The 22,938-nt window shown below is 38.4% G+C and overlaps 2 protein-coding genes, 1 non-coding gene and 2 pseudogenes across 3 annotated transcripts; 3 read left to right on the top strand and 2 right to left on the bottom strand.

Moving 5' to 3' along the window:
- The first annotated feature begins 1,660 nt into the window (after positions 1-1,660).
- On the top strand, positions 1,661-3,263 carry LOC110717781 (annotated as a pseudogene).
- Positions 1,856-1,940, top strand: TRNAY-GUA. The gene is given in 2 exon segments: positions 1,856-1,892; positions 1,905-1,940. It is a non-coding gene; the product is annotated as a tRNA-Tyr (tRNA).
- Positions 3,233-7,321, top strand: LOC110717782 (annotated as a pseudogene).
- Positions 7,322-10,736: 3,415 nt separating this feature from the next.
- On the bottom strand, positions 10,737-15,158 carry LOC110717425 (formin-like protein 2). The gene is made up of 4 exons (XM_021896120.1): positions 13,782-15,158; positions 12,895-13,094; positions 11,878-12,125; positions 10,737-11,790 (listed from the first exon to the last, which is right to left on the bottom strand). Exons 1-4 carry the CDS (start codon positions 14,972-14,974, stop codon positions 10,963-10,965), a joined length of 2,469 nt encoding a protein of 822 aa, XP_021751812.1. The 5' UTR covers positions 14,975-15,158; the 3' UTR covers positions 10,737-10,962.
- A 2,282-nt stretch (positions 15,159-17,440) lies between these two features.
- LOC110718002 (serine/threonine-protein phosphatase 7 long form homolog) lies at positions 17,441-18,419 on the bottom strand. The gene is made up of 3 exons (XM_021896803.1): positions 18,093-18,419; positions 17,762-18,008; positions 17,441-17,487 (listed from the first exon to the last, which is right to left on the bottom strand). The coding sequence occupies exons 1-3, from the start codon at positions 18,417-18,419 to the stop codon at positions 17,441-17,443; spliced, it is 621 nt and encodes a 206-aa protein (XP_021752495.1).
- Between the last annotated feature and the right edge of the window lie 4,519 nt (positions 18,420-22,938).

Below are 22,938 nucleotides of genomic sequence, written 5' to 3'. Positions count from 1 at the left end.
AAAAGTCAAACTAAGCAAAATAAAAGTGAATATAGGGAAGGAGGAGATAGTGATGGTGTGGTCGTAAGGAAAATTATATAGTGATGGTGTGGTATGAGGTGAAAAAAGAGGAACTATTACCCTCATTATGAGGATAATAATTCCTCCATCTCTCTCTTTTCCTTGTGGCACAATTACTTTATTTCATTTGTAAACACCTTGTCTCCTACAACAACCCCTCTAATTACTTATGTTTTTTCAAGTTTGACTTTTATTACCCCCCTAATATATTACCCCCAATCCAAGCATGGCCTTAATTGGATAACAAATTACGAAGTAGTAATGAAAGAGGAGGAAGGGGTGGGGAAAGAAAGGCAAGGAATAGGAAAAGGCAAAGCTCTTTTACTCTTCTAAATCTTTTTGATATTAAAGGGATGATGTTTATTCAATATGAATATGTTTATTAAAGACGAATGGAAAATGGATCCTTCAGTCTCCCTCCACTTTATCCATTCATCCTCTTACACACACAAGGGAGCTTGCTCCGCTCCCTTTCCCTTCTCTCCATTTCCTCTAATCCAAGCAATACGTTAGTATCTCTTTAGAGTTTGAATTAAAGTGTAAACGTTGTCAAGGATTAATTGGTGATATGAAATGTACCTAAAGGTTTTCCTTGACCTACTGTCCTCAAAGAGTCAATGCTTTCTATTAGTAATGATCTTATAAATAATCTTAGGTATTAAGTACATTCTTATTTAGTACTCTGTACTCTAAATGAACAACAAAGTTGAAGCTCAAAGTATAAATACGACCCATATAAACATTTTGGTCCTAATTGGTAAACCTTTGAAAATCAATATCTGTAGTTGCTACTCCCTCTATCTAAAGATGGCACTAGCCAAGTTGGCCTGGCCCGAAGCCCGGCACGGCCCAGCACGAAAAAAGCACGGCACGGTATTGTACATGTGGGTCGGGTCTGGGCTTCCTTTATTTGGGAGAAGCACGATAAGGCACGGCACGGCCGGGCCCGGCACGACAAAACATGCTAAAATCAGTGCAATTTTGCTTAGGCACACAAGCCCGGCACGATGGCACGTGGGCCTAGGCCGTGCACAGGCCAACCTTTTGAAAACTTTGGCCCGACACTGCACGGTACAAACTCATGGGCCTAACTAACCCCAAAGCACGTGGGTCTGGCACGAGGCACGACCCGGTACGGTCCAGAGCCATCTTTACCTCTATCCCTAATATTTTGGTCCATTAGACTTTTCACGGTCTTTAAGACGTGTGTTAAAACGATTTTATCTCCAATTTCATATGTGAAAAAATTCTACATGACTATATCATATCTTGTATATGAATTAATGGTATTTTATGGTCAAAGATTTTAAAGTTTGGCCCATAATGGGGTGAAAAATTGAGGCCATTTCCTTACTCAATCACACCATACCACACCATACGTTTCCCTAGTAATACCACACCGCACCATAGGTTTCCCTTGACAAACTAGTTTTCATGGAAACGCATTTTTGCAATGGGGCGAAAAATTGAGGACGTTTCCCTTGACAAAGTAGTGCAAACAAAATATGTTTACTTACTCAATCACAATCTACTCAAATTGTTTCCATTTAAAATACCAAACACATATCATTTCCTTACGGTCGGATCGTTTATTATTACCCTTTTCCCTATCTATTTAAATCCTTTCCATTCCATTTATGGTGTTTATACTAAACAACCCCTTAGTGTCTAAGCTTAAATCCTACATTAGCATCATTGCCTAGTTTTAATTAAACATGTACGACAACAAATTGGGTTTATTACTTGAAAGCAGCTCTAGAATCATCAGAATTTTGAATTACCACTTGATCAACATCCGACCTTAGCTCAGTTGGCAGAGCGGAAGACTGTAGTAGTTGCAGATAATCTTTAGGTCGCTGGTTCGATTCCGGCAGGTCGGATTTTTTTTTTTTTTTTTTCAATTCATTTTTTTCCCTTTCTCCCCTTCCCTCTCTCTACTTCCCCTCTTAAACCCCAAATTCCTGATCATCTTCTCCAAAACCCCATTAATGGCTTTACACTACCTCTTCACCACCATAACCAAACACTCCCTTAAACCCTACTATCTCTCCAAAAACCCCATTTTCTCTCTCCCCCAAACATCCCTATTTTCTACCTCCTTTTTAATCACAAAAACCCCAAAAAAATTCAAGAAAAAACGCCAAAAACCCAGTTCGAGAAATACCCTTGTTCAACACTCTTCTTCCTTAATCACCCACTTCGAAAATCTCGTCAATCGCGATAATTTCTTCCGATTTCTTACCCGATCGAGACAATTTCTCGCGAAACAACCCGAGCATGTTCTCCGATTAGATGACGCCAGAAAAATTTACCGGGAACTGGGTTTTCCCCGGGGAAGAAAGGTTAACAAGTTTGTCGCTAATCACCCACTTATTTTCAAAATTTACCGTCACGAAAATAGTAGAATGTGGTTAGGTTTTACTGGGTTTATGGAGAATTTATTGCAGGAGGAGGTTGAAATTATGGAGAGTATGGAGTTAGAGAGGTTAAAAGTTGTTAAGAAGATTCTAATGATGTCGAAAGATAAGAAAATGGCGTTGAGTAAGATTTGGTGTTCCTGAGGATTTTAGGGATTGGGTTTTGAAATTTTCCGATGATTTCCGTGTCTTAATTGGGGAGGATGGTAGTAAAATGCTCGAGTTAGTGAGGTGGGATCCGGCATTGGCTGTGACCGCGTTAGAGAGGGAGTTTATGGTTGATGAGGAGAAGGTGAAGAAGGCATTTAAATTTCCTGTGAAACATGGGAAGGAATTGGACTTGGAGGATGATGATGTGAGGAGGTTGAACTTGTTGAATACTTTGCCTTTGGTTTCGCCGTATTCTGATGGGTGGAAGCACGAGCTTTCGAGTTTGGAGGCTGAGAAGTATAGGGTTGGGGTTATACATGAGTTTTTGAGCTTGACTTTGGAGAAGAAGGCTTCAATTCATCATATAGTGGAGTTTAAGGAGGAGTTTAGTCTTACTAAGCATACTTATCAGATGCTTAAGAAGCAGCCTAGGACGTTTTATTTAGCTGGTACTGAGATGAATTGGGTTGTTTTCTTAAAAGATGGGTATGATGAGAATGGGAATTTGATTCAGAAAGATCCTCAGGTTCTTTTTAATGAGAGGTTTTATAGGTTTGCTCAAATACAGCATCTTGATGAATTGTGTCCCGACAGTATCAGTGAATGATAGTGACGAAAATGTACTTGATCAAGCAAGAAAGATGGGGTAAAATGTTGGAGGATCTTGATGCTCTTGCTGGTACGATTTCTTACAAGGTGATTTTTTTGATGATTTTTGTGGATTGGGGTTTTTCTGTTTGGTGATTTATGTTTCTGGGGTATAATTGGTTTTGTTTGAAGGAATATACTCTGTAATTGATTATTTTTGAAATATTAATTGATTGATCATGGTCATGCTCATTTGTCGAAATCTTAATTCTTTAGCTTGTTTGTAAATTTAGTAGATTGTTGCCTGAAAGTTGTCTATTACAATGAGAGTATTGGAAAAGTTTGATTTTCTTGCTATTGTCTAGGAATTTGGGATAGAGCTATATTTGCCTAGGCTGTTTCACCCTGATGCTATCTTTGTATATAAAGTGAAAGGGAGAAAATACAGTTAACGACATTGTATCTTTTGTATAGTAAGGCTATATACGATGGTGTATCTCTAACCTGCAGAAAGTTTGTGGCCTTATTTAGCATTTAAGGTCACAGCAGGAGCATGCTTGTTTTGGGAAAAAAAATTCAATCAATCAATCAAAGCCTTAATCCCATAAGTGGGGTTTTGGGAAAGAAATTATAGATAAAATTTCAAAGAGCTTTAATCCCATGAAGGTCTATTTGTTATTGCTTTCGGTTTTTTGAAACTTAAAAATAACATAGTTTCCAATTTTCTGTTGTCAGTTTTCATAATAAACATGAATATAACTATATAAGTATGACTGATTAAAGCTAGATGATGTATACACAATTAACATCATATAAATTTCTAAATCTTAATATTGAAAGCTGATTGTGATACTGAACAAGCAATCATAGGGGGTAATAATTTGTACATTTGTGCATATAAAAAGTGGTTCGGCAATCATAGGGGGTAATAATTTGTACATTTGTGCATGTCACCCCCTTTTCCAGCCTTAAGCAGCAGCCAAATTGGAGTTGCTAGGGTAATAGTGGTGTCTTGTGGCCTAGATTGTTAACTTGCTCACCTTGGCTCTTTGTGTGCAGCAGATGCAGATCTTATATATTACAAAGATCTATAAAAGCATGCAGTGTTTCAAATGATGTATAAGTTATAAGATATGTTTCATTATTGAGAAACTTGTTAAGTTAATGCAAACTCATACAAAGTCTTTTGTTCCTTTCCAAATGTCTAGAAGGAAGCTGGTTGAACGAGCAGTACTGCCCCTTATTCATTAGTTAGCTAAAGATACCGTCAACTGTATTACTGGTTGATTTTGTAGGAAAAATACTTGTCTAATTTTGGCTATAAAACTCTATATCGTTGTAGTTAACAAGTATTGCCTGAGCCAGGCCTATGATGGACAAACTGGTCACGTTAAGTAATAACTATGTCTCTAGTGCATCAGTGCTGTACACCTATTTTATTTCCAGCATTTAAATTAAGAACTGATGTTTATGAGCATCTGTTGTGTGTATTCTTCTTTCTGGAGAACATACTAGATCATATTATATGGAGTAATACCACACTTCATATTGTTTTATGTTATTTGTCGATAGACTAACTTATACTCAGTATAAAGCATTACTCTTCAAACATTATTTTAGACTAACCTGTTCTGAGGATTATATATTTTCATTGCTGGCTGAGTAACAGTATCATAGTTTCTGTTTGATGTTTTCCAGCACTGCTCCAACCCTGATGGAATGACAAGGCCAATACTTTTGGTGACTGCTTCTGTAGATAAGATTCTTCTCAAAAAGCCAATTCGCATTGATGCAGATCTGAGTCTAGTTGGTGCTGTACATGGGTTGGGAGGTCATCCTTGGAGATGCAGCTTGAAGTGTTGCAACCACCACAAGGTAATTTGTTAGCTATGATTTCAGTAGGCTTGACATCTTGTGTGATTATGAATAAATTATCTTCATATTAGAGGCTGGTATAACTAAAGTATTACACAACAGCTAGTAAAGTTGATCATCAGAAATATTTCTCCAGTGATGTTCTTCCTCTGTCCCTTTTGTTTGCCTTTTATAGACTGTGTTATTTTATATGCTATGTATCTATTTATGGGTGGATGGATTTGATGAGAAGAAAATTGGTGAGAGTACATGTAAATCAAGGCAAACAAAACTGTTGATGCACCATTAAAGATCTATATTAAACCAAGAAGGCGGTTTCTGATATACCATTAAAGAAAATAGTCAGATGTAGTCATCAATCTTAGTAATAGAAACAAGAAATTGTTAATTGTTGTATTTATCGTAAACTAACCACCTTTTTGACTGAATAACCGGGCTATGAAGTATGAAGAATCGTTTCGATCTCTCTCCGCTCTCTCCCAACATTAATTTCCTCTTTTGTAGATGGTTCCCAAATGTCAAATTCAGTGGCTCTTGTAGCTAATTTCACATTTGTTGCGAGGGATGGTGAGACTGGAAAATCATCTCCAATTAATCACATCTCACCAGAAACAACACAAGAAAAATTGCTGTGGGAGCAAGCAGAAGCAAGGAACAAGATGCGCAGATTGAAGAGAGCTGAACAGAATAAAGAAAAAAACAAGAAGGTTGTGAGCAGGATTGATAAGCTGTTGGCTGAAGGACAAGAATTTGTTGATTTGCCAGCTCTAGCTGATATGGACAGCATCCTCATAAGAGATACTTGCCAACAGAGCTCCATGATTTGTCAGCCACAGCAACAAAACGTTCATGGTCGTATCTTTGGTGGTTATCTAATGCGCAAAGCATCTGAGCTTGCCTTTTCAACAGCATATACCTTTGATGGAGCCTCACCTCGTTTTGTAGAAGTTGATCATGTTTACTTTGTGAAACCGGTAAGTGATGACTATTAGTCCATTACACATTATTTCTATTTCCTTGATATCCTATCATGGCTAATTTGGAGTAAGGGTTGCTTGTTGCTCTCATCGTTTAGAGATGAAATGAATAGACAAATATTCAGTTTGGTTATTGGTTCCGTCTGGAAGTTTTGTTCTACTATCTGTGGCTGAAGTGAAGTATAGAGAGGTTAGTTTGGAGTTGATTTTAGAAATTGGAAGATTGATACTAGGTTCTAATACAAATTATAAGTTGATTCATCGAACAATTTGGTCATAATTAATAAATTTATCAGGTATGATATGAAGAAACCTTAGGAAGGTTTAATACATTTTTTGCTGCTTTGCTAGAACTCTGAGTGAGCTGAGGGGTTTGTGTTAAGAAAGATTAGCATTTTTTTATGACAACTTTCCGAAACTTCCATCAAATATACATCAGTCGTTGCATTGCCCTCCGCTTGGTAAATACATCCCATCAGTCTCTCAAGTGTCCAAATCTTGCGTGTGAGATCAGCATCACATGACTACCAAGACTGTATTTTTGCATCTAAAACGTTATAGTCATCATATTAGATTGTGGCTTTCTCTTTGCAGGTGGATGTTGGTAACTTTCTTCGTATGAAGTCCTGTACTCCTGTATTCTCTATACCGAACTTCTGAACCCAGCTCGGCCACTTATCAATGTGGAAGTTGTTGCTCATGTTACATGTCCTGAGCTTAGAATCAGTGAGGTCAGTATTTATTTATTTGTTGACACAAAACTCCCTAAAATCATATGTCAACTAGATTCATTTGCAACACATTAGTTTAATTATTGTCAGTCAAAACTCAGGGAAGTAGTTTTTTGATACTTTTTATTCCCCCTATTTCCAACAGGTTTCAAATAAATTCTACTTTACCTTCACTGTCCGTCCAGAGGCCAGAACAAATGGACTGAAGATAAGAAGTTTTTTCTTAGACAGATGAGGAAGCAAGGAGGGTGATTGAGCGTATGGATGCAGAACACCAACACGACAATTAGCGATGTTAGTGACTTAAGTGAAATACCTAGATGGAAAGCTTAATACTTCTGCTGTTGCTGAATATATAAGTGGTAATGAGCTCTGACTGGAGAGATTAGTGCAAGTAAGGTCATCTGTTTTGATAAGATTGTACAGTATTTGTAGTATACATTGTCTGTAATGCTCAGTAGATTCTTTCTCTTCTCTGTCCCGGCTTCTGATGGCAGAGAGGGCAATGATTAAAATTATGAAAGCAACCTGTGTAATAAGAGTATAAGACTAACACAAGTCCAAATTCAATTTATAATTTATCAAAATATAACGCAAATACAGTAATTAGGAAAATATAAAGTTACCAAGATTGAAACTACTTACTTTGTTACAGTTACACAGAATTCCCATTTCCTATCGTCTACTTGATGTTTGTTGTAGTCAACTAGTCATCAGCAGAAGAGAAGCCTCTTCATGCAGATTACGAATGAACAGAAAAAGCTTTGTCACCAGTAGAAGTGTAGTCATCTATACAAGATGAACGCGTAAAGAATTAATCCTACCATCTGTATCAATGAACGTCGAAATTCATGTTTACACCATCTCTAGAAGAATTTCACACGGGACATTGGACTAATTACTTCATTTTTCCCCTGCAAAGAAATGAAGGATAAATGATATAGATGTGATTTTATCTTAAGTCTTAAGTACCCACCCCCAAAACTTTAACTATTTAAACTAGCTGATATGACATCCACATTAAAACTTATGTATATGAGTTAAAATGGATTATTTTTTTACTCAAAAATTTTTGTTATGAATTTAATGATTTTGACTAATTAAACTTTTTTTTTTTTTTTGATAATTGAATAAAGCTAATTATACTATTTAACTTAATTTTACCGAATTAAAACTGATTTATACTTGTTTAAAAAAAAAAATCTGATTTATACTTAATAAAGTTATGGTATTATGGTGACTTTTCCAAAAAATATAAATAAAATAAAATAAAAGTAATTAGTAATTCTTTCGGTTCATATTAATGGTCAATTTTTCAATTTGAAAAAGAACAAATTGTGTCACTCGTTAAATTTTGATAAAATCCATATAAACATTAAAAATGGATTTGTATTTTAAAACATACATGTACTCCTATCTAAATACCAGAAACTTTTACAGTTAAAACTCGATTTCAAAACACAAAAGCAACAATAAGTTAATATGAAAAAGAAGTCGAACTAAGGACTATTGTATACGGCCCAGCTAGCCAGCACCTAATATTGGACACAACAAGGCTCCTTTACCTTTTTGACAAAAATGAAGGCTATGACTAAGACAGTGAACCCCATTTCATGAAAAAAATACAATTTGACCATCATCATCACCAAAATTGTATTTATCAAAGGTTTTGTGCTCCTTTATTGGTAGCACCACACAAAAATTTCCCACTTTTCATGCACGTAAGATAAGCAATTAGTAATTTGGATTCCTCCCTATTTTATTGGCTTTTTGCAACACTTCGTCCCCATTAATCTACTTACTAGTGCTTTTCCAAAAATAAAACACCAAAAAAGTTGAAGAAGTAAACCTTTTTTCCCGCCAATATTATGAGTCACCTATTATTATATACTCCAATCATTAACTATTTAGGTATCACTTTCATTGGTTTGAATATCTTGGCATAATAAAGTCTAATCATTTTTGGTCACATCGTTTATATGATTTGAAGAGTATCCAACTACCCACCATGCAAAATATATATAGCTTCGGCTTTTCAAGTGCATTAACCTTATTATTAAGCCACTTAATTATACAAAAGATGATTTTGAAATAAAATTGAATATTTAAAACAAGAACAAAGTGAGTATATAATAAATATAATGATAAATCAGCTATACCTCATCAATCATTATCTCTATACAATTGAACCTAAGTACTATTTTAAAACAAAGGCTATTATTGATTTAGTGTTAGTCTATTACATGTCACGCTGGTGGAATGGTGGTGTTGTACTCTTATAAAGCCCTTGTTGTGGAAGTCCGTCATTGATGTTTTGTTCGGTCACGAAAGATAAATTGGTTTTTTTTCACAAATTATTATATGTGGCTGGTTATATTGTGTGGCCAGCTTTCATGATTACTCTTTGTTATAAAGCTTATTTAGTATTATAGGGGTTACTTAGTTAATAATATTGGGGTTACTCTTTCTGTGTTGTAAAGTTTACTTTGTCAGTATAATAGGAGTTATTTTATTAGTCTTTTTTTTTTTAGGTAGAGTTGGGATTTTCCACTATTTATATGTCATCATTGACTTAATTTTTTTACCAATATATATATAAATATGATCATATAATATATTGTTGGATTTGTCATAATGTCTACTTTTATAAATTAATTTTTTTTTCATAATTTTTACTAACCTTTAAATAAAGTTATTGTTGGTCATAATTGTGTATTTGCAAATGTGCAAATGTGCAAATCCAACTCTACCTTAAAAAAAAAAAAAAAAAAAAAAAAAAAAAAAAAGGGGAGTACGTAGTATTGTAGGGGGGACTCTATCAATATAATATGATTACTCCTTTTTTGCAGGTGGCCACACAATGTAGTCAACCGCACAAAAAAGACGTTTTTTCTTTTCCTATTTTGTTGCAAGTAATAAAATAAAATAAATAAATTATTAAAATTGTTATTTATTCGTCGATCATTTGTATGATCATAATACAATTTATGATTGGACCAATAGGTTTTAAAAGTAGGGTATTATTTTTAAAATGAAATGGTTTGAAAGTAGAAATGGAAAAGGCCTCTTTCATATGATCTGGAGTTGAAATATTGCACTTATGTAAGACATGCTCTTATACATCAAATTCAAAATTACATTCTGGCTTGTTTGTTAGCTTGTTATCAAACCACCATAAACAAACCTAAGCTACAATTGAATTTAGTTAATACCAAAATAACAAGCCACGTTTCTATTGTTAGGTTTTCCTACAATTAAAGCACTCACAAATCTAATTGTATTTATACTACTTTAAATTAGTGTAGATTAAACAAAAAGGTTGGAATGGAGATGTCAAACACTTGAATTCAAATTGGATAACTGGTATCCAAGACTAAATAAAATAAAATTTAAACAAAAAAAAAAGTTCTACAGAGTAACATGTAACCCAAATTAGCCAGTGTTGCGATTTCACTAAAACAAATGAAGTATCAAAATTCAGTTTTTAGTTTTTTTTTTTTTTTTTTTTTCCTTTCTTTTGATGAAGTAAATACCTGTAATATTGAGTTGACATTAAATACTGTAGTACATGTATAGTATACTGTACTCTTATCACGGGTTTTCAGCCCTAATACCCCACCCATATGCATGGCCTGCCTTATGACTCATCTCCATATATAAGTATATAACCATATATTCATATCATATGCTTTGGTAACCCCCCATTGTTTTTTTTATTTTTTTTTTTTAATTCCATTTTTAAATCTCTCAAAGTCTCAATGTACTCCTTATTTTGGCTATTATGGTCCAACTATTCACCTTAGGTGGCCCTACTTTCATAAATTTGCAAAAACAAATTAGAAATTGATATTTCTTTTTGCTATTATCTTGTTGAAAATTAATTGTCACATTGATAGTGTATTTTACTTTAACGGACTATTGGTGCTCCATGCAATATATGAGCTATACTAGAAATACTTTTTACATAATGTGCAAAATCATATTCAGAAGTTTCAGCAATCATACAAATGATCTAATACTAATGAGCCTTCTGCAAGGATATTTGTACATTAAATACTATATAGTATATAATATAATTATATGTAATTGCATACAGATTGTGGGTATCTTCACGAGTCATGAAGATAGAGCAAAAAGAATCAACACAATCTGTCATTGAAAGTGCTACTTCTCAGTGATACTATCACCGTCTGAGGAACTATCTCCATGCGTCACACTGAACTCCGGGAAAGGTGGTGGCGTTGATGGATTTACTGGTACAGAAATAGCACGAGCTGAGCTTATAACCGTCCGCTCATTTATTTTTCCAACTTCCTTGCATACTTGATCAAGCACACCAAGGAAATCCCTCACCACCATAAATATTCTCAATGGATGAGCCTCTTCGTGAGCCAAATTACCGTGGAAATACTCAGTTAGCTCCTTAACCCTAGATAGAGCACAGCTCTCCTGAGCTTGAATCCTTACGATTTCTACCTCAGCCTTCTTTAAGAAGCCATTCATAGACTCTGAAAACCTATTGTGAGTCCCAACAATTACGAAGTTTTCATTTAGCTGAAGAACTTCGTTTACTTTTATGATTCCCTGAGTTAACTTTGCCACATCCATGCTAAGGGAATTGAAATCCATGGCAGCTGCCTTCTTGACATTTGTCAACTCCCCTCCTAAGCCAGAAATGACTTCTAACCCTCTCTTTCTCAACTCAATGTCATTGTGCAAAAATGGTTGGTCACTTGGTTTCTCAGTCATTGGATTGTTTTTGGTACTGGAAAGACGAGAACCTTCAGATCTTGTGATCTCCTGCACAACAAAGTGCAAAAGGGTGGTTTTCCCATCAGTTCCCTTGACATCAATGAGCTTGAGGAGTGTGTCGAGCTTAATTGCTTGCGCATCACCACGATTGGTTCCAACATTCATTCGGTTTCCTGTCTTGAGGACTGCTTCTAGAAGTTTCAAGAACATTCGGCTGTTTCTAAGTTCAGCACATGCTGCCTATAATAAGATAAATTTCCTTGTTAATGATTTTCAGATATGCATTCAAAACCTCAGAGGCATAAAACAAACATATTATTAGGTTACCTCCAATGTTTCAAATGACTTCCTAAGATATTCAATTTCAGAATCAAAAGTAGCTATGTAAAGCATAGCATCGACTCTCTTAAATGCAGAAGGTACATGATCAAGTACTGCCTTGAGAAACTTCTCTGCCGGACCAAGCTTCAAAGGAGATCTATCATTGTACTCCCTGAGTTTCCGTTCTTCTTCGTGGGTAGGAGCCATTTTAAGTAAACTTTCAAGAAGCTCTGACCCAAGGCCATCTGCATTACCTGAACAGAGGAAAAGAAAAATACAGAGATTAGATAAAATACACTCAGAAAATCGAATTTCGCTGCTTGGTAGTATATCAATCAAAGGGAAACTGTAAAAGGGTGCTTCATAACATACATTGACTATCAGAATTTTTATTATTCATCACAAGTACCTATACCTTACATTTACTAGGAAATTATACTGCCCATATATCCCAAAGTTATACAGAGAGAGGGCATAAAGCAAAAGAGACAAACATATCGTGTAGCTAAGCATATATGACAATACGGTTGTAACAAAACCGAGTCATCCAAAAGTAAGCTCACCTGAAGGGATTAAATATTGTACAGAACATACTCCGTATTTGTTTCTTTAATTCACATGGGTACGTTAACAACAATTTAAAATCATTTCATCAAGATAGTACGTTAACAGCCTACTACAAATTGTTTTTCATTGTCATTTATGAACAGAATGCACTACAAAATAACAGGACAGTACAAACCCTAGACAAGCAATAGAAAAATCAGCCACCTCGCGGACACAAGTTGCTAATAATTTAAATGCTATTAGAGAGACAAAGTTGCTCAAGCGGATTGTGGGGATAAATGTTTTATTGGCAAGTCAAAAAGCAACGCACTTAGATTACAGAAATCAAAACAACATGCTATAATAATATTGCACTAAGAAAAATAGATAAGCCAACATGCATATACAATTATATTTTAAGACTAATCCGAAACACTGTGTTTTATTAATATCTAATGGGAAAGCTAATTACTATACCTTCCAAAAGTGCTTCACAAACCTCCCCTTCTGTCACATTGAGAGCCTTCAATAGAATGGCTATGTTTTGAGATTTCTTAGGATCAAGTACTCGATACTCTTCATCCATCAAAGGCGGTATTGATCTACGTGGGCCATCTTTTGCAGCTATACCAGGACCATTTGCTTTAAACAATGTCTCTATCATTTCTTCGTTCAATCTATAACACACAAAAACTAGTTCATTTCTTCGTTCAATCGAGATATGCACAAGTCGAAATTAACCTTGCTGGTAATTGGTTACGGTTTAATCGCTCTGTAAACCTTTAAGCTTAATTTCACAAACGGGTTTAAATATGAACTGAACACATACATCCTCATGAAAATCTTTGTCCAATATCTTGGAATATGAAATTTTTGGCAATTCAATGCTCAAAGAGTATCACTCATATAAAATACTCACAATATTAGTATTAGTATTAGTATAGCTTAAATTAAAGCAAGACAGTGACTGACAAATTGACTTATTCCCTACATAATTCCAAACCAATCCGAATAACTTGGTATTTGAACACAAATTCATGCCTAAAAACCAAATAATATCCAACCTCGAACACCCAGATTATCTCTATGCAACCAAATAGTTTACTTAGCCCGAGAACCGACCCGAAACCAAACAAATTACTTCCAAACTTTATCTGTTGGGTGTACAGGCAATGATAAAGACGGGATTTGGTCCGAATATTTTATTAATGGAAACTGGAAATTAAACCTGAATCGAAACCAAGCTAACCAACAATAGCAAACTACAAAAATGAAGAAAGAATAATTTAGCATAATGTCATCAGACTAATTAATATAATTAATTAAAGTAGCATAAATCTTAAGAAATTAATGAAAAATCTTACTGAAAAGAGCCAGGTTTAAGCTGATCCCACACCATAACACGATCAGAAGTAGCCCTAACTTTATCCCAATGTAATGCCTTCAATTTAGGCTTCCCATTTTCCTCCTTTCTCTCTCCACTCTTTCTCTCTCCTAAATTCCCGCTACTCTTAAACACCACCGGCCCAGAAGGCGGCACTAGCGGCGGCGGTCCCGGTCCCACCCCAGGAGGCGGAGGTGGCGGCGGCGCAGCAGGTGGGCCCATCCTCCCAGTTGCCGGAAAATGCGAAGTTCTCGCCGCTAAAGTCTGTATCTCAACAGAAACATCAGAGTCCGACGCTAGCGAGTCAGAGTAAGTTCTTGCAGGAGAGGAATTCAAGCCGTAGTTATTGTAATAGTTATTATCCTCTTCGTCAGTTCTCGAGGAGTAGAATTCTTCATCCTCAGCTCCACCTCCTCGAATGTTGGGTTCATAATGTTGTTGTTGGGAGTTTTGTTTGGGAAGAGGGGGAAGAGGGCGGAGTTCAGGGGAATCCCCGCAAAGCTTAAGGTAGATTTCGGAGGTTGAGGAAGGGAGTACTTGAATGGGGGCGGAAGAGGAGGAGGTTTGGAAGTCGCGGGAGTTGGTTAAGGCGTTACCGACGTAGAGAAAGTCGGTGCTAGTGTGGGATGGAGTGTGTGTATGTCGGTTGGTAGCGGGGATTTTCAAGGGCGGGAGAGGAGGAGGAGGAGAGAGAGGAGAGTGGGGTTTGGAGGGGTGGTGATGGCGGCGGCGGCGGCGGCGGAGGAGGAGGAGAGAGAGGGAGATGAAGAGGGAGAGAGTGAGGAGAGAGAGGAGGAGGATGAAGAGGGTGAGTTTAGGGGAGAAGTGGGAGTGATGGGGGGAGGAGGAAGAGGAAGGGAGAGCGAGGGAGGAGATGTTGGCGGGGAAGGTTGGGAGTGCTGTGGTGGTGGAAGGTGGTGGTTGTGAGGGCGGTGGTGGGGTGGTGTAGGAAGGGAAGAAGGGGTTATTGTTGTTGTTTTCAGAAGGGGAAGGGAGGGAGGTGGAGAAAGGGTGAGTGAGGTGAGTAGAAGGGGAAGGGGAAGGAGAAGGGGGGAGAGAGGGAGTGGCGGTGGAAGGGATGAAAGGGTGGTGGAGCAGTCGCCGGTGGTGGGTGGTGGAGAAGGCGGAGGAGTGGTGTAGGAGGAGGAGGAGGAGGTATGAAGGTAGTAGCATTTTTAGTGTGAGAGTGAAAGTGGTGATTAGGGAATTATGATACGGAGAGAGAGTGTGGGAGGGAGGAGGTAGGAGAGAGAGTAGTAATGACTAATGAGATTAAAGGCAAGTGCAAAGCTTTAGTGTTTTAGTGGACTTTATTTAATCAAATTATCATAGGCTCATAGTCCTCTTACCTATTGACTATAATCCTATAACTCTATAAGCTTATAAAGCTATAGCCTTCTCTCCCTTTGTAAAAAAGGATTTTTTTTGCCATATGTTTTTCAATTATCAGATTTTTAATACACTTGTGGTATTTTGATTTTCTAAGAATAGTTTTAAAGAACATAGAGTAGATTTTAATAATATTACTTCACTTGTTTTAGAATAATTTGAACATTTCATTGGTCCTAAAATAGTTTGAAAACTTTGATATTTTATTAAGGTTTCACTACTAATTTATTACTTCATTTGTTCTAAAAGATTGTCTTAAACCTTAGTTTTTTTTTAAGAAACAAGTGTAAATTTGTGTATATGCGTGTGAATAGTAATTGAGTAAGATAGAGAGAGCAAGTGAGGTTACAAGTGGAACAATTTACTAATAAAAGAATGTAACAATCTTTTAAGAGCAAAGGGAAGAAGGGAGAATATCTTTTGGTACAAACACTGATGAAATCCACAGAGCAAATCATTAAACCCTTTATGGCCAATATTTGCCTCGATGCCACTAGCTATAGAAAGTGTGTATAGCATAGCATAATCTTAAGGGTATACGAATTAGAAAGGTTTTACTTGAATTATGGTTTCTAAACTTATCTTATTTTATTAGACTTTAATAGAATTATTTTAATTGTAATTTAAAATTAATTAACCCTTACGGAATATTAAAAATGTTTTCCATAAAATTATCTTAACTTATTTTTTAATTAGGTGTTAAAATTATGCAAAATATCAGCTTAATATTATGATATTCGTATATACATTTGAGAGATTGTTACATATACTTGGGTGCATCCATGAGTATTTGTCCTTATTTTGATGATTATTTTTTTTTAAAAAATTTGATCATCAAATGAAAAGCAAAACCTAATCTTAAATTAATTGGGTGCACGGTATAATAGGGTGTCTATAAAAAGTTTCATATACACCCAACTCCATAGTTTACGATGTCCTTTATAAAAGTACGAGTACACACTTACTCCATAACCATAAGTTTTCACCCAAAACAATACCTCCGTTCTTTTTTTATTGCACCATAAGAGTTGAACACAAATTATTTTAGTAGTGGAAAAAGGATGAGAGAGAAAGGTAGATATACAAAATTGCCCTTGTGATTGTAGACATAAAATAAAAGGTTAAGTGTTGAAAAATAAGGGCATATTAGGTATTTATAGTGTGAACATATATATTTCTTTTTCTTAAATGGATATGGTACAAATGTGCAGTAATTGTGAAAGTTCCTTAAAAAATAAGTGGTGCAATATTAAAAAAACAGAGGAAGTACGTAAACACCTTACCTTGGAAGTTGAAAGTGTTAAGAATATACTGTAGAGTCGTAGGAAGTAAGATGGTTAAAAAGCCATTCAATTACGTTAAAGAAGCCCAATGGTAAAAACCCAAACCCAAATTATGAAGAAAAAGGGGTAATGTGTAAGAAAGGGTTCAAGTAAAGTAAAGTAAAGTAAACAAATAAAGGAAGCAGAAAATAAGGGGGGAAAGGACTGACAAAAAGAAAGACAAACATATTGTCTCTTTCTATGTTATTGGGGTTCGTTTAAATTTTAATGGTAAGTTGTTTGTATTATTTGGATGATGAGTAAGAGACCTTTTTCTAAAGTGAGTCAATTTTGGTAAATATTAACCAAAATGGTTGCGTGGTAAAAGTATTTACCAAACTAAGCTTTCAGGCTAAAACGTTGTCTCGGTCAGCGTTTTATGCCTGGGTTTTTTTTTAAAAAAAATCAACCTAAAAACGCTGTCTGGGACAGCGTCTTTATTGTTGACCTTTTTTTTAAAAAATTTTTGTAATTGCCTTTTATTTATAAAAATATTTTTAAAAAACAAAAACAGTTATACCAAAGACGCTGTCTCAGACAGCGTCTTATTTTCAACCTAAAACGCTGTCTGGGACAGCGTTTCTCTGCTGGTGTGCAAAACAGCAGCAGAATCAGCCTTTTGCCACTGATCTGCCACTTTCTTCTGCCCCCACCCACCACCCCCTGCCATGATTCTTGCCACCACAATCCACCAACAACCCCCACCATCGACCACCATCTGCCACCACTTTTGACCTCCAACAACACTTCAACCAGCTCCACCACCAACCCCAACCATTCAACAACTGTCGATAACCACCCACCACAACCAACAACACTAAAACCACCATGAACAACCACATTAACCACCACGGGCCATCCTTTCTTCCCCATTTTCGACTATGGATTCCAAATGTCCGTTGTTTAATGTACATTAGCCCTGAAGGATCTATTTTGACTGACATAAATCCGATTTGGATAAATAAGCAAACAAAACTTCAAAACACAAACAGATTCATTCAACCAGCATGTCTTATATTGATAATGCAATCGTTATATATAGCATTCCAGGAAAAAGGACAAAACAATGATACAATACGTTCACTACTCATCAATTTGGTGTAACCCTTCCCTAGCCTCACTGTCGTCCCTTCGTCTTAGACGACGCCGAGTGTAATGGTGAATGGTGGTGAATGGGTTCCGGCGCGGGGGGGGGGGGGAGTGAGCTGGCTGGACGATGCGTCCTCCTGGGTTCTAAAGGGTGCATAACTGTGGAAGATGTACTCCTCTGCCTCTGTGTGCGACGTAGGATCACCTCCACTGCTACTGTGGCCGGGGTCGAACCGCGAATGGATGGAGTGACCATCATCACCGTCCCGCTGTTGGATGAGATGACCGTGACCATGTCTGCGTAAGGAAGTCGCGGACATATCTCGCATCCGCTGGACCTGGGCTCTGGTGGGTCCGTCTGTAAGGGCGAGGGACAGTGCATCATACATCGCCACCATATCCGCCGCCTGTAGTAATCATCGATCAGTCAAGTACATGATATTTAAAAAAGTTAAAAAATGAGGATGATAAGTATAGTAAAAGAAACTCACATATCCGCTAATGACGTCATGTGCCGGGTGGTAATGGGTGGACGGTGGTGTGTAGCTGGGGTTGATGAAACGGCGTGTGATAAGCCTGTACCACACCATGTACGGATCGTCATGATCCATAACGCCCTGCATGGGATAACCCTGAACGACATGACCCAACCGCTGCTCCCATAGCTGAAGATACTGCCAATGCTCCAGTGCCCAGTTTGTCTCCGTCTTTCCCCGACGGTCAATGTCGTGAAGGCGCACAACAGTGTCACAGTTCTGGGGAATAGGCTGCTGCAGTCCGAACTGTCGCATGACGAGGTCAGGTAGGTGACTCTCCATAACCTTGAAACAGATCAGGGGGACCCGGGCACGCCACTCTCCCTGATGCTCCAGTAGATGTGCAGGCATGACATCTACCAACTCCGGTACATACGGATCCCATGTGATCTGCAATAACACATCCTAAATAAGTTAGTCCACAATCAGTATACACAGTACCTAAATGATTACAAATGTCTTCAGAGTTTGTACCTGATCCTCAGTGAGTCGATCAAGGGCGTCTCGGTAGTATGGGAGACCCGTCGCCGCATGTGCCTGTGTGAGTTTGGGGACCATCCACCTAGGGCAACAAATTTGGTAAGTATGTTTACAAAATGAAATCGTATATGGGAAAAAAAATGACAATTGTTACAAACCTGCAACCGTAAGCCTCATCAGCTGCAGGGCGAGGCGGAGCGATGTACGGCTCATACTGGTCATCCTGGTCCTGCTGCCCCGGACGATGTACAGCCCTGGAAAGTATCTCGTAACCAGACCGTCCTCAAGGCGGAGCCCCTAACATCGTTGGGACCCGGCTGCACCCCGAGAACCCGCACAACTAATCCAACGGGATCGACTAGAAATGATCCTGTCACCGCAGTCCCCTGTACTGGAAGGCGCGTCAGTATTGCCACGTCCCGCAATGTCACAGTCGCCTCCCCAACTGGTAGGTGGAAGGAGTGCGTCTCCTGCCTCCATCTCTCCACTAACGCCGTGACAAGGTGTCGGTCGATCTCCCTGAATCCCAAGCAATGTACACCGCCAAAGCCAGCGTACGTCACGTACTCAAGGCAGCGATCATGGACAACCCAGGGGGTCCTGTAGTGCCTGCACTGTAGTGGCTTTGCTACGTCACCCTGAAAACACAGGAGCATTTATAAGTAACAAAAGATAGTACATCAAAGAATCCAAAAACGTTAAAGATGAATCATTACTGTCAGGTTCCATACGTCGACGCTCCGATGGGTGTCCTGTAGTGTCAGGACAGAAGGGTCAACAGGTCCGGGTGTCCTATCCCGTACGTCCATGATATTTGTTCATTGAAAACGTTACACACCAAACACTAACACAATATATTGAATACTAATTTCGATTGAAAGGCATAAACAGGAAATCTCGAACATCCAACGTACAAAATAAAATTCATCGAATTGAACACAATAACACATAATGTAGAAAATTATAATTGTTTCATCAAAATAACACCACTACATACTACTATATCAAATAACACATATACACTTAGGTCCTATGTTGGTCTAGATGGACAAGTAGTGCGGTTGTGACCTTGCTGGTGACAACGGCTGCATTTGGTTGGGGGCCGGTTGCTGTCATCCATCTCATTGCGTATGCGCTTCGACTTTGGACGACCTTTTCCACGTATCATTGTGCCGTCCGGAATGAGTTTAGGGCCTACGTACTGTGCCCACTGTGCCCAGGCTCGCAGGGGATCGGCCAGAACTGTGGTGCATAGGTGTTCATGTAGGCGGCCGACTGCAACAGAGGGTCCACCCAAGGCCGTTCTGATAGTGAGTATGTAGCACAGACTGCTAGCACATGAGAACATGGGAGGTGGAATATCTTCGGTTTGTTGCACGTACACGTTCTCAACTGCCAGTTCACCGTATGCTTGTGGCCTCCTATATTACCAACTCCCTCTCCCCTCTCTGTTGTCACTTGGTAAATATGCAATCGCCGGTTATAGGCATCCACTCTATGATATCTGGCTTTAGCGGTGTTCTTCTCGAGGATGGCAGTGACCTTTGGGGGGTATGGAAGTCCCTTATCAGACCTAGCCTCAGAAGACTCCCTTCTCAAAGTGAAATACTTGTTAACTCTGTGGAAGGTTAACTCGACAAGGGACATAATCGGTAGAAACCGAGCTCCTTTCAGCACATTGTTGAATGTATCCGAGAAGTTAGTAGTACATATACCATACCTGGGACCACTGTCGTGAAACAGAGACCACATAGGGAACGGGACTTGAGCAATGTACTCAATGGCCTTGGGACAGGCCTCACCAATGAAACACAGATCAGCTTGAAGTTTTCTTTCTTGCCTTTGGTACGCAGCGGCCTTGAACATGTCTCTCATGTCGTTACTTCGCACGTGAGTCTTCAAGTTAGAGGCTATGTGGCGGACACAAAACCTGTGATACGCTCGGGGCTGGGTGAATCCAACATTAGGATCATTCATTGCTGCAATGATCCCAGGATGCCGATCAGAAATAACACAAAGGCCATCCCGTTGCGTGACACGATCTCGAATACAACCTAGGAACCAAGACCAGCTGGAAGTGTTTTCCCCTTCAACCACCGCAAATGCAATAGGAAATACTTGGAAGCTTGCATCAACACTCGTAGCAACCAACAGTGTTCCTTTATACTTCCCGTACAAGTGCGTCCCATCGATACAGATAACAGGCATACAATGTTTAAAGCCATCGATACAAGGACCAAAGGTCCAAAACACTCGTTCAAACACTTCCATGTTGCTGTAGTATACACCATCCACTAAAGCTTTGTGTTTCCATACGACACATGTTCCCGGGTTCGACCGTAGGAGTGCTTGCATGAAGTGGGGAAGTCTGCCATATGAACTCTCCCAATCCCCAAATATCTCAGCTATAGCTTTCTCTTTGGCGTACCACGCTCGTCGATACGGGACATCGAAATAAAATTGCTTCGAGATCAGTTCCTGTATGAATTCCACTTTCAACGAAGGATCTTTCCGCACAAAGGACTTCACATACTCGGCTATTACGGACGAATCCAAGTGTGGGTGATCATTAGATAGTAATTCAGTGATACATGTCTCCCGATGCGGGCCTTTGTACGTGACTATGGTAAAACCACGTGAGTGCTCACTCGATTTGGTACCCTGTAGCATCCAACCACATTTCTTCTTGCATCGCAGATGTAGGACACCATCATTCGAGGTCACTGTGGTGTAGAATTGATTCCTCTGAATAGAATACATCTTCACCATTTCTTGAAGCAGTTTCTTGCTCTCAAAATACATTCCCTTCTCAAATTCTCCCCCGGGAACAAAAGAGGTGTGGCTACCCGATTCGGCCCAATACTGATCAACTTCATAGTTCTCGGGTACCTCACTGAACCAAGGTATGGGAGTTCTAACCAACGGCTGACCATCTTCCACCTGTGTAGGTTCATCATCCCCCTCTCCGTTCTCGTCCTCATCATCCATTTCCGCATACACATCATACACCGACAATTCATTATTCACAACATCATCAAAATGATTTGGCTCTTCTCGAAACGGTGAACCATCATCACCTTGCATAGGAGAGTAGCTATGCAATTGCATCGGCGAAGATGCCACGGTGTTCGATGACGACGGAGCAGGCTGGCCGAACACTGTCACGCGTCCCCCCGCATGTACTGGTGAAGCTATATGAGAACTAAAAGGCAATTGAAATTGGTCGTCCTGCATCATTCGAGTGAAAGAACCCATCCCATATGCATTCGATGGAATGTGGTTTGCGGGCTCTTGGAAGGACGCGGTGTTGTAATCAGAGACATATGTAGCTTGTTGTTATGCCCGAGTACTTTGTTGGGTACATATAGGAACTGTTTCTACATATATCTCATTGGGAAAACCCTTCATTCCTACCATGCTCCTCAAACCTTTCAAATGCCTGTTCGTAGAGACAGGTAACACTTGCACCCCATGACCAGTATCACACCTCATTTTAAGGTTCAGTTCAATAGTCATAGGGTTTGAACCAATACAACTGTGAACCTCATTCATCAGATCAGTCACAGTCATGTTCGGTTCAAGTGTTATAAGGTCCATATTCCCTCCACTGTACTCCACATTTGATCCATTACACAAAATTTCACCTTCCCATCGACATAACAACGCTACATTTTGTCCAGCCATATTCTACATAATAACCAAAACACATTTTACGTAAAGCCGTTAAATCATCCCTAAATCACCACAATCAAACAAAAAAATTTTACATACTCTACAAATTAACTACTAAGAACCCCTAAATCACCATTATTACACAACAATGTAGGTAATTACAATTGTTTAAAACCTAATAATTATCAACCATTGTCAACAATTTTCAACAAAACCAACAACAACAATTCAACATTATCCAAACTATTATCAACACTAACAATATCAACACTACCATTATCAACACTAACAATTCAACAATTACCAACACTAATAATTCAACAATACCAACACTAACAATTCAACATTTTTAACACTAACAACTCAACCTCATCAACATTTTAACCCAATTCCAAAAAAATTAGAAATCACCAACATAAACCCTAGAATTTAAAACACAAAGAAAGTTGAATGAATACCTATTTCATGGTGAGGGGAGTGTATAGTGGGCTACACGGAGGGCGACGGTGGAGGTGGCGGCGCCGGCGGCGATCTACACGGAGGAGCACAAGTATGAGAGAGAGGGGGATTAAGTTAGAGTTTGGGAAAGAAGGGGTTTGAGAATGAAGGAGGAGGAAATGAAATGAAATACGCTGTTGGAGGGAAAAAA

The sequence above is a fragment of the Chenopodium quinoa genome, unplaced genomic scaffold (genome assembly GCF_001683475.1).
Source record: "Chenopodium quinoa cultivar QQ74 unplaced genomic scaffold, ASM168347v1, whole genome shotgun sequence".
In the NCBI taxonomy this organism is placed as follows: Eukaryota; Viridiplantae; Streptophyta; class Magnoliopsida; order Caryophyllales; family Amaranthaceae; genus Chenopodium; species Chenopodium quinoa.
This window is presented reverse-complemented; position numbering and strand designations above follow the sequence as displayed.

Excerpts from the sequence above, each read along its gene's own strand:
- LOC110718002 (XM_021896803.1), bottom strand. The coding sequence starts at position 18,419 with ATGGAGAGTCACCTACCTGACCTCGTCATGCGACAGTTCGGACTGCAG. Across the intron at positions 18,009-18,092 it reads ATGACGTCATTAGCGGATAT|GCGGCGGATATGGTGGCGAT; the intron begins GTGAGTTTCTTT and ends TGATTACTACAG. Across the intron at positions 17,488-17,761 it reads AGAGGAGTACATCTTCCACA|TTTTGTTTGCTTATTTATCC; the intron begins GTTATGCACCCT and ends TGTGTTTTGAAG.
- LOC110717425 (XM_021896120.1), bottom strand. The coding sequence starts at position 14,974 with ATGCTACTACCTTCATACCTCCTCCTCCTCCTCCTACACCACTCCTCC. Across the intron at positions 13,095-13,781 it reads CTTAAACCTGGCTCTTTTCA|ATTGAACGAAGAAATGATAG; the intron begins GTAAGATTTTTC and ends TGTGTGTTATAG. Across the intron at positions 11,791-11,877 it reads AGTCATTTGAAACATTGGAG|GCAGCATGTGCTGAACTTAG; the intron begins GTAACCTAATAA and ends ATCTTATTATAG.